General features: G+C 56.6%; 3 protein-coding genes across 4 annotated transcripts; 1 reads left to right on the forward strand and 2 right to left on the reverse strand.

The window, feature by feature from the left end:
- Positions 1-1,675: 1,675 nt before the first annotated feature.
- NSFL1C (NSFL1 cofactor) lies at positions 1,676-8,209 on the reverse strand. Its single transcript, XM_074553720.1, has 9 exons — positions 8,049-8,209; positions 7,242-7,339; positions 6,584-6,658; positions 5,322-5,487; positions 4,907-4,999; positions 4,151-4,260; positions 3,589-3,726; positions 2,945-3,109; positions 1,676-2,003 (listed from the first exon to the last, which is right to left on the reverse strand). The coding sequence occupies exons 1-9, from the start codon at positions 8,148-8,150 to the stop codon at positions 1,841-1,843; spliced, it is 1,110 nt and encodes a 369-aa protein (XP_074409821.1). The 5' UTR covers positions 8,151-8,209; the 3' UTR covers positions 1,676-1,840.
- A 756-nt stretch (positions 8,210-8,965) lies between these two features.
- Positions 8,966-11,127, reverse strand: LOC141731118 (signal-regulatory protein beta-1-like). Its single transcript, XM_074553875.1, has 5 exons — positions 10,974-11,127; positions 10,290-10,649; positions 9,770-10,081; positions 9,321-9,656; positions 8,966-9,168 (listed from the first exon to the last, which is right to left on the reverse strand). Exons 1-5 carry the CDS (start codon positions 11,038-11,040, stop codon positions 8,966-8,968), a joined length of 1,278 nt encoding a protein of 425 aa, XP_074409976.1. The 5' UTR covers positions 11,041-11,127.
- Positions 10,670-14,767, forward strand: LOC102064138 (uncharacterized). 2 transcript variants are annotated; one of them, XM_074553726.1, is made up of 5 exons: positions 10,670-11,950; positions 12,844-13,203; positions 13,329-13,524; positions 13,902-13,941; positions 14,275-14,767. In XM_074553726.1, exons 1-5 carry the CDS (start codon positions 11,710-11,712, stop codon positions 14,398-14,400), a joined length of 963 nt encoding a protein of 320 aa, XP_074409827.1. In that variant the 5' UTR covers positions 10,670-11,709; the 3' UTR covers positions 14,401-14,767. The 2 variants fall into 2 exon arrangements, with proteins under 2 accessions (XP_074409827.1, XP_074409826.1); XM_074553725.1 differs by having other exon boundaries at positions 11,699-11,950; positions 14,272-14,767.
- The last annotated feature ends 3,204 nt before the right edge of the window (positions 14,768-17,971 follow it).

Below are 17,971 nucleotides of genomic sequence, written 5' to 3' on the forward strand. Positions count from 1 at the left end.
TCCCCCTGCTGGTTCACACAGGTTATCACACATCACCAGTAAGTGATGCACAGGCAGGTGAACCCCAGGCTCTCCTGTCACCAAAAATAATCTTTAAAAATGCTGCTGAGAGGTTGAATCTCATTTAGTAGAAGACAGCTCAGCACAGGAAGTCTGCTTGCAGAGCAACCCAAAGAGGAGACACCCTCAATGAGCACAATCCAAAATCTGAGACAGATGGCAGCTGTTATTAGAAAGGGTCAAACACTGTTTTCCTGTTTGTGGGCTTTTAATGACAATTTTCACAATAATTTACAAATTGGTTGTTACGCACACTTATGTCCATTTAGTAATGAAAACTGTGAGTTAATTCAGCTCTCAGTTGAGGAACTGCTGTAAAGATGCCCTTGCTGAGGGCTGCTCTCTGCTTTGTGCTCTACCGGCAGCCAAGCGAGTTCCTCACGCTGAACCTGCCCAACCTGCCCGCCCTCCCCAGGCTGCTCCCGAGCTCCCTCTGCTCGCACCAAGGGGAGGACCTGGAAGTTTCCAAGCGCTGAGGGCGGGGAGTGACAGCTCAGCGGCCGAGGGGCTCAGGCGTGCCTAAGGCAGGATGGGGAGGGAGCATCCCAGGCCTGAGCAGGGCAGCAGTGCAGCCTTTCCCAAGGATCCCCCTGCAGGGAGCCGGTGGCTGCAGCCCACAGCTCAGCACAGCTCTGGCCTCTGCTTGGAAGCCCAGAACAAAGACAGAAGCAGCTGAGGAGCACTGCAACGTGCCCTGGCACAATACTCCATGACAGCTATGCCAGCCTTACCAGTGCCTCCTGTCTGGGCGTTAGGAATTCACCCACTGGATACCGTTCAAAGGAGGGAAAGAGATGAAGACCTGAGCCCAAAACACAAACAGAACAGATCAATGCTGGAGAGTTCCAGGAGTTCAGCTATGTTAGTCCTCAGCAGAGGAGAGGAAATACATCAAAGGTACTACAGCCTTGAGTTTTCCCACCCAAGCTGTTGCAATCATCTCAGGAATTCACCTCAGGAGAGAACTTGCTTTCCAGTCAGACAGACTCTGTTTGCCTTTTACTTCCAGTCACTTCAAGCTGATTCAGCTTTGTGCCTTCTTGGAAAGAAAAAGTCAGCAGCAGTGTTTCTCAGAGAAATGCAATACAGCAATTTAAACCTGCAGCCAGTCTGGCCTGTCAGAAAAAGTGAAGGCAGAGCAGGTGGGGACTGCAATGAATGCCCCAAGAGTTCTGCTGAAGGAAGGAAAGTCAGGGATTTCTCTCCAGAAGAGCATGGGAAGTGTTAAACCTCGCACCTCACACATGTCGGAGTTTTCCCCACACTGAGCTCTTTCACAAAGATGTCCCCCACAATGCTTTTACAGGAGTGGAACCGTTATCCTGACAATCAGATCACCCATTCTCAGATAACTTATATTTAATGTGTGAAAATAAAGGGAGTACTTCACAGCAGTCCCTGGAGAGAAGAGAAAGGACTGTGGTGAGCAGTCCACTGACAGAAACTGCTCCCTGGAGTTCCCTTCCCCCTTGCCTTCCTCCCCTCTCCGAGTGCAGTAACTCAATCCACAAGGTAACTGAACTCTCCTGGGGGAATCTGGGGCACAAGAGGCTGCAGCTCCTTTCCAAATGAATTAGTTTCATTTCTTTATTTTAAAGTCCACTGATCATCATCATCATCATCATCACAAAAAAACCCCATGGGAAATGCAACTAAAGAGAAAAAGTCCAACCAAGACCTAAGAACCCAGAGCTAGGAGCAGATGTGGCCTGCGTGGCACGGCGCCGGCGCGAGGAGACGGCCCCGCGCGCCGCAGTTGTGTGGCCAGAGCTGGGGTCCTTTATGTCAACCTCTGCACAATGACAGCGTTGAGCAGGTTGGCTTCCTTCAGGGTCTGGTTCTCATCAGTCAGCTCTTTATTGGGGAAGGTGGTCATGAGGACGAAACTGGTGGCAGCCATCGCTGGCCGAGCATCTGCGATGAAGAGCCGGATGTCACGGATCCTGTGCAAAGGGATCAAACACAAGGGTGGTGCTGTCACTGCACAGCCTGGACAAGGGACTGCTCTGCCCAGAGTGTGCCACCCTGCAGCTCTGTGTCTGTACTGCAGCTCTCACCAGGCCACACCAAGCTATTCTGATTCAGCCTGCTCCCATTTAGCGGAATAGCAGCAGCTGCTTTCTGGGCTACAGGCTCAGCTCGGTGTTCTCTGTGTGTGTTGTCAGGGAGTTATCTGAGACTGAAAGCCTCCAGACCCTTTGCTATGAACAATTAACAAACTGACACTCTCTGAGCTTGTCACACACAGCAGAACCCAGAGGATTTCAGCTCCTGTCAGCGGCCACACAGTGACACAAGATCCATTTCTGGAACTCAGTCACAGGCACAGGTGTTTTGAACTTTTTGCCCTGAGCTTGACCCTGATAGAAACTGGAGGAATGAGTATAAATTACAAGATCAGGAAGGTGAGAATGATTTAAAGAGATTTCAAGTGAAGCAATGGTGTACCTAAGCCAACTTTGCTCATCTAAAGAACAGAACTGTGGTAACAGCATCCCTTGGTGCTCCATTCAGCACAGGAAACAGCTTCATAGAAAAGCCTAAATTGAGTCAGAGTAACTGAACCAGGCTCCTAATTATCTGCTAGTTTCCAAAGCCTTTAGAAGAAAATCAGTTTTTCACAGGTGACATCAAGGAAAGTTCTGCGGGTAACACTTATGCTCCCAGGTGTTGTGTCACTGGCTATAATCTATCCCAATTTGGGAAGCAAATCCGACCCAACAGTTAGCAGCTAACTTAAAAACACCACAACAACTTTATTCCCTTTCACTTGTACAGAAGGATGCCCAGAGCTCCTTCTGGCAGGCTATGCAGCATTTTAGCACTTGCTCCCTGCCTTGCAGGGCCATCTATGCCTGGCCTGTGCTCCCTGTTGTGCTCGTACCTGTGACTGTGGTTGAACTTCTGCACCAGGCGCCCGCCGTCCGCCAGCCGGATCTGGATGTTGGTGATGGGCTCTGACTCATCGATCACGATGGCAGAGCTGGCTTTGGCCTCGTTCTCTGCCTGCTGGGCCGGAGAGCTGGTGCCCATCACCTGGGGCGCGGTGCTGCCAACAGGGAGACGCAAGGTGAGCTGTTAGAAACCAAACTCACCTGCCCACAGGGTAGCAGATCAGGCAGCAAGCTCACTGTCTGCCAGGCCCAACTACCAGGGCTCTTCCACAAGCAAGCTGCAAGTCAGAATTCTGCAGTCAGCCAAGCAGGAACTTGTCTAGAAGTTCAACTCTACCATCCCCTTTGGTGCCACGGGTCCTCACACCCACAAGTTAACAGGGGAAGCGTGAATTGTAAACATGCTCCAATGCAACACAGCATGGAGGTTGCAAGCCAGGGATCTGGCTCCTGGCAGGGAGAGGCTGAGCTACCTCACAGTACGTCAGTGAGCCTTGTTTCCTTAGAGGAACAACTCCCATCCCACAGGCACCCAGCACCTTTACTTCAGAAGGATGAATCAGAAGGCTCCACCTTGCAAGGCCTGAGTGACTCTCACATTACATGTAGTAAACCAGTGTCACCATCTTCTCACCTGCCCAGCTTCTGTCCTTCTCCAGTAAAAGCTCTGAAGACACTTTTAGGTTTCACATACTCCTCATCACGGTGATCCTCCATGTCCAGGTTCACCTGTCCGCCCCGTGCTAACCTGCGCAGCTCAGCTGGGACTTCCCTGCAAAAAGAGAGCTCTAAGGCAGAGCCTGAGGCAGCGAGGCAGGAATGTGTGGACAAAAAGCCCAAGATCTGTGGAATTTCAGGAATCACAGAGAGGCTTTGCTTAACTGACAGGGCAGATGCACACCTCCCCACTGGCAGACACAAATTAAAGGTTACTTCTCCCTGGCCCTCACCTGCTGTGACACTGCATCAGAAATTTCTCAACACAAATATCAACATGTTTGTTTACTTCAGCTCTCAAGGCCCCACATAAATCAAACCCATTCCCTGTTTACCTGAACCAAATGTTCCATATTAAGAGTAACTAATTTCTCACAAGAAAGCTCAGGTGAAATGTGCCATGGATTCAGAAGCCTGGATTCCACAAACACTGGTGTTTCAGGGAGCAGCTGTCCCTTTTCTCCCCTCTCACTACGTACCCTCTGCGGATATCATCGAGGAACTGGGCATTGGATGGATCCTGGTAGCTCCTCAGCTCTCCACTATCCAGGCTAAATCCACTCTTCCAAAGCTTCAGTACAACGTGCACCTGCAGCAGCCCCAAAAGAACAATCAGCCTCACTGAGCTTCTTGGTGACAACAAAAACTGAGGCAAAGTGAAAAGTTTCAGATGGGCAGAGAAGCTTCAAGGTGCAAAAACATTCCAGCAGGTTTCTCTGAGCTAAGGGAAAAACCCAAAGCACTGGCTTTGTCAATTCCTAGAAGATGGCACCATGGTCCCCTTTTGGATAAATATGGCTGAAGAGCCAGGAATGTGGTGGGTGAGGAGCCTAAACCAGGCTCCCACCACAGCCATGACCTTGTCTGGTCACAAACCAAGCACAAGGGAATCTTGAACTGATGCTGTCAGCTCCCATCTATGGGTGTATATTGGATGTATATAATAATGGATAAAGAAGAGCTGATTTCCCAATGCTCTTTGCACACTATTTTTCCTGATCTGCACTCCTAAGAAAAGCTCAGATTCTTAATTAAAAGATCACCAGAAAACTGCTTACCCAAGACCTAATCATCTATTATTCTCTACTTGAAAATCCCACAGGAAGCAAGATTTACCATATTTCTGTCCTTGTGAATTTCTATCAAGCTTTGTATCTCTCAGGGCTGGCAAGCTCAGTAGCTGGAGCAGAGAAATCCCTGGAGTGACAGCTACAAAGCCAAGCAGAGATACTCACATCCTGAGAAGAGCTTGGTCTCCTCTCTCCTGCCACATAAGCTGACTCCTCCTCTGGAGTAGCCCCAAGGCGATATCCTCCCCCTGCAAAAGGCTGTGAGAGAGAGGCAGGCCCAGGGTTACAGAACCACACAGACCAAAGAGCTGCTTCCCTGCTCCCACCACCCCTGTGGCTGAACAGGGCCTTCATGGCATCAGCAACATCTCCTGCCCTGCAGGCAGTGACTGCTTCAGCAAGTTAATAAATGTGGCACAACAGAGCAGCTTTTCTTGTCACTGTGACACACAAAATGGAGCTGCACTAAGAGAGGAGTCCAGACTTAGCTGCTGAGATAATTCCAGGACTCCTCAGTACCAAAGAGCTGGCAGGGTGGAACAGAAATGGGGTACAGAAGGAAGAACTCCTCCCTCCTCACCTTTGGCTTGCTGGTCTCGCCGCCGCTCTTGGCTGTCCGATCGACGGCCACGGCGCCGTGCTCCTTGGCTCCCTTGAACAGATCCTCCACCAGCTCGTTGGGACTCTTCTTCCTCGGAGGACCCACGATCTGCTGCCCACTCCTCTCTGAGCCACCGGCATAAAACCTGACAGAAAGCACCCAGCTCCTGGTCAGCCCTGCCTGCTGCCTCTGCAGGAGCCCCGGGCTGGATCAGGGCTCGCTTGGTGCAGCTCATGAAACCCCCTGGATCTGCAAACACTGGCTACCACCAGCCACGTGCAAGCTCCTGTACTGCAAAGACTTTATGTCAATTCCTGTAAATTACCCGTGGATCAATAGCAATAAAGTGGTAACAATTTACCACTTTGAGCTCCCAGCTCAGAGCTGGGAGGAGGAACAGCCCAGAGGGACAAGCCCAGTTTTAAACACCGGTTCCAGCTCGGTTACCCAGCTGAGCAAAGCTTGCAGCAAATCTCTGACCTGGCAGAGCAGCGTGCAGCTGGAATTGTGAGGGAAGGCACACGTCCATGCCACACAAGGGATGGATCTCAACTGGAAGCAATGGATGCACAGTCAGTGAAGTGCAATTAAGCACTTCTGGAAGATTTGGTTTATTAGCTTCCAGATGGCTTGTAACACACAGAGCGAGCTCCCAGCTGCCTGCAGACCAGGGCCCATCCAGGCTGAGCCACCCCTTCAGATACATCAGTTCCATTCCATTTACCTTGCCTGTCAGCCTTAAGGGTATTTAACTACTTAGAGCTGACACTGTAAGAGATTGGCCTACTAATACTCCATGTTCCTCTGAAAATGGTCCCTACTTTTTTATTTCTGACTCCACACTCCCTTACCTTACCTTTAAGCAACACTTAAAAAAAAAAAACCACAAAGCCAAAACCCCCACCAAAATAAACCCCCAAAACCCCAAGCAGTAAGAAAACCAATCCCTGCATAATTCCCACATTTCCTGTGGACACAAATGAGGATCTGGGCTGTTTTCTGTTCTTAACCCAGGCCTTCCACATCCCACTCTAGGCTTTCTTTGAGTGCTGAGAGCTGGTGCTTACACAGCTGTGCACAGGCTTTGCACTGACCAACCTGCCCTGACAAACCTCAAATGTTTCATGACAAGAACTTCATATCCATGTAAACCTGGTTCTTTCAAAGAAGCTGTACACAAGCAGCAAGTCCTCCCAGAAGGGACAAACACCCAGCATTGGAGCCTTCAGCTGCAAACTCACCGCTGTCCCTCCTCCTCTTCATCATCCTCCTCCTGAGCATGCACAAGGTCTCTGAACGAGGTTACTCGGTGGTCACTGCAAAAATCCAGCAAGAAGGATGTCAGCCTCCATGCACATTCCCAGCTGGAACATTCCACACTGCAACAGGCTCCTTCTGCAAGGTGGGCTCAGTTCAACAGCACCTGACCCGAGAGAACTTTTCCTTAGTGACAAAGGCAGCAGCTCCTCTTTGGGACTGGACAGCATTCTCTTACTGCAAAGGGATTTGCTAAGGTAAAATTCACTTTTTTGTTTTGTAAAATGCTCAGCTTGATCAGCTCAGTTGTCACACAAAATGAGAAAATACTCTTCCTGCTGAGATACGATCTGCTTAAATGAAAGGTCACTATCAGACTGTTTTTAATGTCAAAAGATAAATCAAGCTTTTCCTAAGCAATGAGGCAAGTTTTCCTAACTGATCCCTGGCTTAGTTGTGCAATAACAGCCATGCCTGTGATGTACAAACACGCAGGTTTTCACAATTTCTAGAGAGCCACACAAGGGGAAGCAAATCTAAACACAGAGCTACTCCTCCTGAAAATGAACACAATTAACAGTGCTTTAGGGAGTGTGTGTGCTTTGCCAGCTTCCCAGTATGGAGCTGAGGCTGCCTCCTCACCTGGCTCCAGTGCCTCTGGAGATGGAGCTGGGCGTGGGCTGGGGAAGGGTCAGGATGTCCTCGTCACCGCCGTCCTCATAGAAACTGGCAAGTGCAATCTGGAAAGGAAATCCACCAAAGCTCCTCAGGAAAAACACACACAAACAACCCAGCTGAGACATCTGTCACGCTGCATCTCCTGAGACTCCTCACACTAAAGACACTTCGTGCCATTCCCCCTGCTGCAAGTCCTGGCAGAGACGAGGCCTCAGAGGGTTTGCCATTTGGCTGTGTCATGGCAGGACACTCAGTGCTGCAGGGATGTCACCCTCCCTGTCAGGGAATGTCAGGGCCCTTCTTCTGCAGCACTTACACAGGATTATGCCAAAATTACTGCTCTGAAACTGCAGCTTTTGTGCCGTCATGAGCAGACTCGGAATTTAACACAGCCAGTTTGAGGAGGAGCAGGGACAGGAGCAGGTCAGAATGGTGGCTGACTCCCTCTCAGATTGTTTGCTGACAGCGCCAACAGCACAGCACTGACAGCCCCACCGGCATTCCAGGAAAACCGACAGAACCCCAGCAAACCCCGGGCCCACCGTCCCTCACCTCGCCCTACAAAGTGAACGACAGAACCAGGAGGAGCCTCAGCCTCAGCCAGCCCACGGCCCCGCCGCCAGGGCTGAGCGCGGCCACAGACGGGGGCGAGGCCTGAGCCGGCGGGACACCGACCTCCGGTCCGGCGCTGCCCCCGCCAGCGCCACGGCCTCCTGAGCTGCGGCCCCGCCGATCCCCGCGCTGGGCCGGGGAGGGCAGCGGCAAAGGTACCTGGAGGTCCCAGCCGGCGGACTCGAGGAAGAACCGCGCTCGCTCCTCCTCGGCGCCGGTCACGGCCACGAACTCCCTCAGCGCCTCCTCCCTGTCCGCCATCTTGCCGCGGTGCAGCGCCCAAACCGCGCCGGGCCGCGCCGCACCGCCCCCGCGTGCGCCGCCAAAGCCGCCCGGCCGGAAACACCCGGGGCGACGCGCGGCGCCCGGCCCGCGAACAGCGGCCCCTGCCGGCCAGGAGGTGGCACTGCACCGCAACGGGCCCCGGAGCGAGCACCGGGCACCGGGTACAGGGCACCGGGCACAGAGCACCAGCCCCGGGCACAGAGCACCGATACCGCGTACAGGGCATGGGGTACCAAGCACCGGGCACAGAGCACCGAGTACCGGGCACCGGCACCGGGTACCGGGTACAGGGCATGGGGTACCGGGTACCGGACACGGGGTACCGGGTACCGAGCACCGGCACCGAGCACAGAGCACCGGCACCGGGTACCGGACACAGAGCACCGGGCTCCGGGCACCGAGTACAGGGCACGGGGTACCGAGCACTGGGCACCGGGAACCGGGACCGGGGTGCCGGGCAGCGGGAACAGGGCTCGGCGTACCAAGCACTGGGCACCAGGCACAGAGCACCGAACACCCAGCACCGGGCAGGGGGACCCGAGCACTTGGCTCCTGGATGGGCAGCACCGAGCACTAGAACGGGCAGCACCGAGCACCGGGCACCGTGTGTGCAGCACTGGGCGCTGAGCACTGGGACGGGCAGCCCCGAGCCCCGGTGTGCAGCACGGAGCCCCGGGATGGGCAGTGCCAAGCCCCGGGGCAGGGCGGGATTATGGCCACAGGCGGGGCCGGGATGGCGGCGCGGAACAGCCCACGGCAGCCTGTGCATGCTGGCTCGTTTATTTCCAGGTTCACAAATCACTGCTGACAGTGGCCAAGCCCTGGGACCCGACTGCAGGAGCCGGGGACTGAGGTGCAGCAGGGTAGGGCAACATCTCTGATGCTTTTCTATTCATGCGCTTGAAGACGAAGAGGAGGAGACACCCGAGGAGCCCCTTCTCCAACAGGACACCCATCGACAGGAGGAGGAGGAGGCTGGACAGAACGTTAGCACCTGCAATGGGGGCAGAGGATGTGAGTGAGCAGGGCCCAGGGAGAGGCATCCCAACCCCCCGCAGGGAGCCTTTCCTGGGACTGTGAGCTTCCTCAGGGGTGACACCACACAACCACCCTGCCAGGCACCCCATCCCAGCAGCTCTGACGCACCTTTATCCATCTGGAACCCACCCTGGGCCGTGTTGGAGATCCACAGGATGGCTGAGTAGTTGGCAGGGGCCTGGCCATTGTGCACCACCCTGCAGGTGATCGTGGACCCGTTTTTCTCTTCTGTCGCTTGCACCTCCACCCGGCTTCTCAGCTCAAACAAGCCCCGGGACACCTCCAGTGGCCCAGAGAGGTTCTGCCCCTTTATCCTAATCCCATTCTCCAGCCAGGAAATGGACACTTTAGCTGGGTAAAACTCCTTCAGGAGGCAGGTGAAGGCCACGGTCTTGTTCACCTCAGCGGGGCTCGGCTCAGGCTGCACATCAATGCTGGGAGGAACTGGGAAGAGAGGCAGAGCTCGGTGTTTGCTGTGCCCCACAGGGTGCCCTGCCCTCTTCCCAGGGACCCCAGCCCCACAGAGCAGCACCCCCATGCGAGCCCCTAGCCCTCACCTCTCAGCACCCTGCTGAGCTGGAAGCTCCCTTGCAGCGGGGCCGGCAGCGTGGGGTGCGTCACCTCACAGGTGATCTGTGAGCGGGCATCGTCCTTCTGCAGGGTCACCTGCACTGTGCTGGACATGTTGTAGGTTTTCATCCTTGACTGAGTGACCTGGGGTGGCTGAGCCGTCATGGGGTTGCCGTTCTTGAACCATTTCACGTCAATCTTGTCAGGAAAGAACCCTCCAGTCGTGCAGGTGAAAGGCACCGACTTATCCGGCCTCGCTCTCTGCTCAGGCCCGGACACGAGCGGGGGGCTGGGTTTGGCTGTGGGGAGAAGCACGGGGCCCTCAGACCAGGCTCTGCCCCCTGCCCAGCCCTGGGCCTGCCTGGAGCAGAGTCCCACACAAGGGCACGGGGATGGCCCATGGGATCCTCTCCTGGAGCAGCCCTGAGCCCCTTCCCCATCCCTGCTCCAGCTGAGCAGAGCCCGCTGGGTGGCTCCCAGCAGGAGCTGCTCCAGAGCCCCACTCACCTTGCACAGTCACCTCGCTGCCACTGCCATGCTTAAACACCTGAGAAACACCTGTCATCCCTATGACAAACTTCACACAGTAGTAGGTGCCCATGTCCTCAGGCTGGACGTTCCTGATGTGGATGGTGAAGTTTGTGTCAGACCCATTCACTGCTCTCGTCACACGGGAGGAGGGATCCTCGTTATTCTGGTCATAGACAGTCTTGCTCCCCCTGCCCCAGCCTTTCAGCCACTTCATAGGACCCGGTCCAGCAACTCCAGATGTGATGCAGATCAGGGTGAGCGTCTCCCCCGCTGTCACCGTCACCTTGGCCTGGGGCTGCTGCACAGTGAAGTCCTGACCCGCCTGGGCATCCACACCTGGGCACAGAGACAGGTTTGGAATTGACAATGGGCCCCAGGGCCCTGGAACAGCAGAAGGCATCCTCAGACCCCCTGAGCCTGGAGCAGGGCACAGAGAGACATTCCTGTCCCTTTATCCCCAGGCTGCTGGGCACTGCAGGATGAGGAGAGCCCAGACTCTTGCTGGGTAAACTGAATTTCATCTGGAGATAGAAGCAAGCTGGAAGGGAGGCAGTGAGAGGAGCTCCCTGGGTGCCTATGGGCACAGGGAGGCACTGCCAGGCCTGCAGGGTGGGGAAGCGTGCATGGGAAATGTGATGGGTCTGTGCAGGGCCCACTTACCCGGCTCTCTGCAGAGCAGGAGCAGCATCAGGCACACGAGAGGCAGCTCCTGTGCCACCAGAACCATGGGTGTTCCACGCCTTGCTCCCCGATGGCCGGGCTTTGCTCAGCTGGGTTCGGCTCCCTGGGACTCTGCTGCACTGGGCTCAGCTGACTCAGCTGGACTGGCCTTATCTTAGCAGGGTCCTGGTCTCTTACCTAGCAAAGGGGAAGGAAAGGAGCCACCACCAGCCCAGTTCCTCCACGCAATCACGTCCCATTTGCTTCTCAAGGCCTACATCATCTCCTGTCACAACGCTGGTCCATAATGGTGACGTCCACCCCACTTTCCACTCAGATGTGTGCCACAGCCACAGCCATGGGCACAGCCAGCAAGAGGGACCCTGGATCCAGCAGACTCCCTATACATGGCCAGCCTGGGGGGCAAAGAGGACCCTCAGCCCTTCCCAGCAGGATCGGGGTGTGGGATGGGTCGGTGGTGCACAGCAGTGCCCGGGATACACCGAGCGTCCCACATCCCGAAGCTCCGCTGCTCCTGCCCCTCACCGAATGGGTGAGGACGCAAAGCCAGCCCCTGTCCCGAGCCCGGAGCAGCCGCTCGGTGCCGGGTGGCCCGGGAGCGATGCCCGGAGGGTCCCGGCAGGGTGATGCCCGCCGGGGGTGATGCCCGGAGGGTCTCGGCAGGTGATGCCCGCTGGGGTCTCGGCAGGTGATTCCCGGAGGGTCTCGGCAGGTGATGCCCAGAGGGTCTCGGCAGGGTGATGCCCACCAGGGGTTATGCCCGCCGGGGATGATGCCCGGCTGCTCTGCCGGCTCCCGCCCGCCCCGGGCAGACACCAAAGCGTTAACCACCCGCTCGCCTCAATTTCCTGTGCCGCTTCCCCTTTTCCTCCCCAAAGTTTGGGCAGAACCCATGGCCGCGGCAGCAGCTCCGCTCCTGTCTGGGCAGCGAAGCCCCGTCCAGCGGCGGCTCTTGGGTGAGTGGGAAGTGGGGCCCCCCCAGAGCCCCCCGGAGCTGCCCTGCCCATAAACACGAGTGGGCGGCAAGGCTAAACACCGGGCGGGACGGAGGGTGGTCCTTCCTCAGCACTTTTTGGGGTCAAACCGTGCCCAAACCGTGCTGGCAGAGCAGCCCCAGCCCCGGGGGTGGGCACAGCCGGGTCCAGCCCTGCCGAGCCGCTGCCGCACCTGTCGGGGACTGTGGGCAGGAGAGGTTTGGGGATCGGATGGGGTTTTGGGGAGCAGGAGGGGTTTTGGGACAAGAAGGGGTCGGGGGGCTGTGCTGGGCTCCAGGGCTGCACATCCTTCCTGAACTCTGGTTCCTGGCTGTGAACCCCAATTCCTCACAGAATGATCCTGGCTGGTGTGGAGCAGAGGCAGGGTGTTAATGTTTAACAGCACTCAGGAATTTTTTCCTGCCAGGAGTTCCCCTTGGCTCCCTCTGCACCTCTCTGGCCTCCAGGCAGCTGCAGCACCCCCTGCAAATGACAGAACAGGATGCAGATTTATCAAATCATGGAATCGCAGAACTGTTTGGGTTGCAAAAGCCTTCTGAAATCCTCGTGTCCAACCCTTACCCCAGCTCTGCCAAGGCCACCAACTGCCACATCTACATGTCATTTACATCCCTCCAGGGGTGGTGACTCCACCACTGCCCTGGGCAGCCTGCTCTTTTTTCAGATTTGCCCCTTGTTAATTTTGAACCAGTTTTTGAAGGGTTTCCTCCCTCCCAGTGCCTGCATGTTGTCTGTGCCACATCCCAGGATATCTCTCAGCTGCAAATTGGGGGATACTGGGACTTCTCTGCCTGTGAGGCTGCCCTTGCCTCACCCCATCGCTCATCCCTGAACCCTCCTGTCTCTGTGCCCAGGTGTGAGTGCCCAGGTGAGTCACGACTTCACTGTGCAGCAGCCCCAGGCCAAGGTGTCAGTGGCGGTGGGGGAGACGCTCACCCTGAACTGCATCACATCTGGATATGCTGGACCAGGTCCTGTGAGGTGGCTGAAGGGCTGGGGCAGTGGGAACAAGACTGTCTATGACCAGAATAACGAGGATCCCTCCTCCCGTGTGACGAGAGCAGTGAATGGGTCTGACACAAACTTCACCATCCACATCAGGAATGTCCAGCCTGAGGACAGGGGCACCTACTACTGTGTGAAGTTTGTCAAGGGGATGACTGGTGCTGATGAGTTCTTTAGGCGTGGCAGTGGCACCGAGGTGTCCGTGCAAGGTGAGTGCAGCCCCACAGGACACCTCTCCCAGGGAGCCCATCCCACAGCCCCCACCCTGCCCACAGCCACATCCTGCTCTGCCCCACAGCCACCACCCTCTCCTGCTCTGATTCTCTCTCCACAGAGGCAGCCCTGGTTCCTGGAATGGTGGCTGCAGCTGTAGTGCTCTGCTTCCTCCTCGGCCTCTTCGTGGCCCTTTGCATGTACAGGAGGAAGCGCCAAGGTGGGGCGGGCAGCCCCTGCCCAGCCAGGACAGTGGCCATGGGCAGCCTCTCGTCTGTCCCTCTGCAGTGCTGTGCAGAGACCCCCAGCACCCCCAGGTTTGTACTCAGCACCTATACTGCACACTAAAATGAGCAAACTGCCTTATCCACCTGCTTTATCTTGGCTTCCTTTCTTGTCTGGAGCTCTAACTCGCCCCAGAAAAGGTCCTTTGCTTACAGGTGCACTGCTCTGTTGGTTCTTTCTGCATTTCATGGAAACTTCATGGTAGGGAGCACCCGGTACCAGGAAGCTCCTGCAGCCCCTCACTGTGTGTCTGAGCCCGGCCCAGATGTTCAGTCAGCACTCTGTCCCTATTTGCCTTCAACAGGGACATCCTGCTGAAATTCAGGAGGGGAATTGAGGGCTGTGCTGGGTGGGGAAAGGACCCAGCTTCCTTTAGTTCTGATGCCCATCCTTATCCTTCTCCCTACAGTGAAGTCCTGGATGCAGAGAGCTCCCACCTGCCCAGCCAGGTAAGAGTGAGCTGTGAGTATGGGGAAGCACATCCCATGCTGGTGCCCTGGCTTGCAGGAGCCCTGCAAGTCTCTGGGGGCAAGGGGGACACTGGGTGGGCAGCAGCTGCCTGATGTGGTCCCTGCACCCTCTTCTCCATGGCACCACCTCTGCAGCTGCGGCATCCTCAGCCTGGCTTGAACCTGATTCTTGCTCTTGTCCTGTGCAGGGCCACAAGGTGGTCTTGGTGATCCTTGTGGGTCACTTCCAACTCTCAACATTCTGATTTAGGGTTATTTTTGTGAGACTTTCCTTGTGGCATCATTCCCCATTTGTGTGCACTTTCGCAGCAGAGCAGCAAGGAGGAGAGCAACATCCATTACGCCGACCTGCAGCCCCTGCCCCCGGCCCCACAGCGTGGCAGGAGCCCGGGCACAGCCCCCACTGAGTATGCCAGCCTAAGGGTAGCTGCCAAGTGACACCTGGAACCACTGCCTGTGCAGCCAGGACGTGTCAGGGTGGAAGAAGGGACGTTTCTGCAGGACACCATAAAGAAGAAGTGGAGCTGTTTGCATGGCGCACCCTGATCTCAGCTCGGCACGCCATGCTCACCAAGTTTGCATCTCAGGGGAGCTCTCCCAGGACCTGGAAGCCTTCTCGACCACAGGATCAGACCACGAGGCCAAGCACCTCTGCCTTGTGCAATCTGTTTTGTGCTGATAACACCAGGAGGACCTTACACACAGCTGTGTCCACCAGCATGGGCTTCCACTGGCCCTTTCCTGGCCCACAGGTCCATAATTTGTGTTATCTTTTCACCAGCCTCATTAAAGCCAGCAAACAGCCTGCTGTCCAGTCCTGCTGTGCTCAGAGCAAGAGCAAGAGTGCCAGTCCTGCAGGGTCGTGGGGGGATGTGTGCCACCCCTGTGCTACTGCCAAGCCCCTGCTCAGCTCCCAACTCCCACTTGCCCCAGGGAGGGAACCTGCCCAGTCCCACAAAACCTGCACCTGCTCCATGCACATCTGCTCCATGCAGAACCCCTGCTCCTGCACATCTGCTCCATGCAGAACCCCTGCTCAGTGCACATCTGCCCCATGCACATTCCCTGCTTTGTGCCCACATGTTTGGTGGTGCCCACCTCCAAGGGAAGCAAGCCAGAGGGGCAAGGTGGCCATGGCAGGAGACTGCAGGTCACACTCCACACTGGGCACTACTGCAGCCCCCAGCAGCAGCAGGCAGCACACACAGCCCCACAGCCACGATGTCCCAGCTGTGGCAGCTGAACTCCCACCACGTGTGGCCCCACACGCACCTCCTTGGCAGGAGGAACTGAGCCCCAAACAGACTTTCCAGGCAGAGGAACCTGCTGCCAGCACCGCTGCCTGTGACCTTGAAAGTTGATACGATCACCAGTTTTCAGCTTTATCTACTTTTGTTCTGTGAAATAAGAAAAGAGAAGTGAAACAAGACACTGTGACCCAGGGGAGCGAGGCTGGCAGGGAGATCCTTGAGGGGACAAAATTGTCACAGTGGGGAGAAAAGCCACTACGGAAATTGATTTGCACGACTGAATGTGAGTCACCTGCACTGGGGATGTGAAGTGGGGACAGTTTGGAGCCAGTCCTTTCTCAGGGGACACTCAGCACCCTGTAGGCAGGGTGGTGGTGATGAGTTTGCCAGGTCAGGGATCCAGCACTGGCTCCCTCAGTGGGAGGGTTGGGGTGCTGGGATGAAGCCTCTCCCAGCATCATTTCCCCAGTGGAGCCATGACCAGGCCCTGGATCATTTCCCAGCTGAGGCAGTGGCTGCTCTGAGCAGGGCTTGGGCTGCCCAGGCTCTGTGCAGGGACAGCACCAAAAGTGGCAGAAATCTCCCATCAAGGCTGTGAACACGAGTATGTAAAATACGTGGGTGAGACCGAAACCGGGGATAGACCTCGAGGACCAGAGGAAATGAAATTCGAGGGGATTTAGGGCTTTTTAAGCACGGGGCTGAATCGGGGGGGGGGGGGAAATCCAGTTCGATAGGAGCATATGCAAAGCAGGGAGTGAGCAGAGCACCGGCAGAATGCTCTGCACCTAGGAAAGGGCCCAGGTCTGCAGCTTACTGCCCAGGGGAGGGATTTAGTGGTTATTAAAGGAAAATCCTTTAAGCCTTCAGCCTGGGGTGTGCCGGCAGTGAAAGCACAAACAAGCGCCTGGGCACGGACACAAGGTAGGAGCATGCTGGGGGGCAGAGCCTGGATTGGGGGGCAGAGCCTGGATCAGGGGGCAGCACCAGGCAGTGCTGGGGTCATGGATTCACTGCTCATCCGGGCTGCTTTCCTGGTGCTGCTGGTTGCCACATGCCACTGAGTGACCTGCTTGGTCCCAGGGTGTGTGTGGGAGGCCGGGAGCTGCCATTGCTGGGGAGGCACAGGGCAGTGCTGGGGTTGGGGCTGGCACCATCAGGCTCCTGCTGCCACCACTGGGGACTTTGGGGCAGAGCAGAGGTGGTGCCTGGATGGGTACTGGGACAGTGTTGGTGTCCCAGGGGGAGAGGACACGCTGGCTTCAAGCAGGTTTGGGCTCTGTCCCTGTGCATGGACACTCTGGGGCGTTGCCATGCCAGGTTTACCTTGGATGTCCCTCAGCATGGTGTGTGAGCCCAGTGTCAGGACCTTGTGCAATGGCAAGGCCAAGGAAAAGGGCTGGGGAGGCTGATCTGGGCTGCACTCGGATGGGTTTCTGGGCTGCCAGGGGATGCCCAGGGGCTGCTCTGGCATCTGACCTACTCCTGATGCCGGGAGGTGGGAAACATCCTTTGGAGGTGCCAGGGTGAGAGGGCTGGCAGGGCTTGCCAGGCAGCGGTGTGTGCTACTGTGTGTGCCATGGAGTGTGCTGTGGTGTCAGCCACGGTGTGTGCCATACTGTGTGCCATGGTGTGTGCCTTGGTGTGTAACACAGTGTGTGCCATGCTGTGTGCCATGGTGTGTGCCATGGTCTGTACCATGGTGTGTGCCATAGTGTCAGCCACAGTGTGCCACAGTGTGTGCCATGCTGTGTGCCACAGTGTGTGCCATGGTCTGCACCATGGTGTGCTGTGGTCTGTACCATGCTGTGTGCCACGGTGTGTGCCATGGTCTGCACCATGGTGTGCTGTTCCCGCTGTGCCAGGGAGCCGGGATGCGAAGCGTGGGCTGTGCCTGAAGCCAAGGGGAGCCTGAGCCTCCAGCAGGCAGCACAGAGTGACAGGAGCAATTAGCCTGGATGGGAGGGGCTGCTCCGGGCAGCCAGGGGAGGGGAGCAGCGATCAATTAACTCCGAGCAGGAGCACGGTGTCAGTGCGCAGGCTGGCTGAAATGGGGGATACAGGTGCTTCCTTTGTGTCCTGGGGACAGCAGAGGGCTGGCTGCACCCACGAGGAATGGGACAATGCTGAGCTGTGCTGGGGCCAGGCTGGGCAAGGAGACCAAGGGACAGACAGGGATAAATGCCCTGTGCCCCGTCCTGGGGTGCTCTGGCTCAGCCATGGGAAGCAGAGGCACTCACAGAGGCAGTGCCTGTCACAGGGTGGGTGCCCAGGGGATGTTGTGTCCCCAGGAGCAGGCATCGCTCCAGCTGGTCTGACAGGGCAGCAGCTCCAGCCAAGGGCCTGGTCTGTGGCTGTCTCTGCCCAAGACATCCTTGTGCCCCTGCTCTGTCCCCAGCCCTGCCCCCATCCCTGTCCTTGCTATCGTGAGACCGTGGTGCCCACAAGTCACCAGGGAGAGACAGGCCAATCCGTTTGCACGTCAGCATAACCCAAACAGCCACAGGTCTGAGAGCATCCGATGCCACAGGGACCCCAAAGGGCCCTCACAGTGCCACAGGCAGCCAGTGATGGTTTGGGGACCTCCTGATGCCATAGGGACCCCATGATACCAAGGGGAGCAGGCAAAGCCGTGGGGACATTGTGCCAGCGTGGCAGCAGAAGCTGGAGGAGCAGTTGGGTGCTTTGAGGGGGTTGGAGAGAGTGAGAGTCAGAGACATTTTGATTGTCCCCCAAAAATGCCTCATGGGTCTTGTTTG

The sequence above is a fragment of the Zonotrichia albicollis genome, chromosome 17 (genome assembly GCF_047830755.1).
Source record: "Zonotrichia albicollis isolate bZonAlb1 chromosome 17, bZonAlb1.hap1, whole genome shotgun sequence".
Lineage (NCBI taxonomy): Eukaryota > Metazoa > Chordata > Aves > Passeriformes > Passerellidae > Zonotrichia > Zonotrichia albicollis.

Coding starts and splice junctions, on each gene's coding strand:
- NSFL1C (XM_074553720.1), bottom strand. CDS start 8,150: ATGGCGGACAGGGAGGAGGCGCTGAGGGAGTTCGTGGCCGTGACCGGC. Junction 6,659..7,241: donor TCCAGAGGCACTGGAGCCAG/GTGAGGAGGCAG, acceptor GGATTTTTGCAG/TGACCACCGAGTAACCTCGT. Junction 2,004..2,944: donor AAGTTCAACCACAGTCACAG/GTACGAGCACAA, acceptor CCCTTTGCACAG/GATCCGTGACATCCGGCTCT.
- LOC102064138 (XM_074553725.1), top strand. CDS start 11,710: ATGCCCAGAGGGTCTCGGCAGGGTGATGCCCACCAGGGGTTATGCCCG. Junction 11,951..12,843: donor CGTCCAGCGGCGGCTCTTGG/GTGAGTGGGAAG, acceptor CTCTGTGCCCAG/GTGTGAGTGCCCAGGTGAGT. Junction 13,204..13,328: donor CACCGAGGTGTCCGTGCAAG/GTGAGTGCAGCC, acceptor CTCTCTCCACAG/AGGCAGCCCTGGTTCCTGGA.
- LOC141731118 (XM_074553875.1), bottom strand. CDS start 11,040: ATGGTTCTGGTGGCACAGGAGCTGCCTCTCGTGTGCCTGATGCTGCTC. Junction 10,650..10,973: donor CCTGCTCTGCAGAGAGCCGG/GTAAGTGGGCCC, acceptor CTCTGTGCCCAG/GTGTGGATGCCCAGGCGGGT. Junction 9,657..9,769: donor GCTCAGCAGGGTGCTGAGAG/GTGAGGGCTAGG, acceptor CTCTCTTCCCAG/TTCCTCCCAGCATTGATGTG.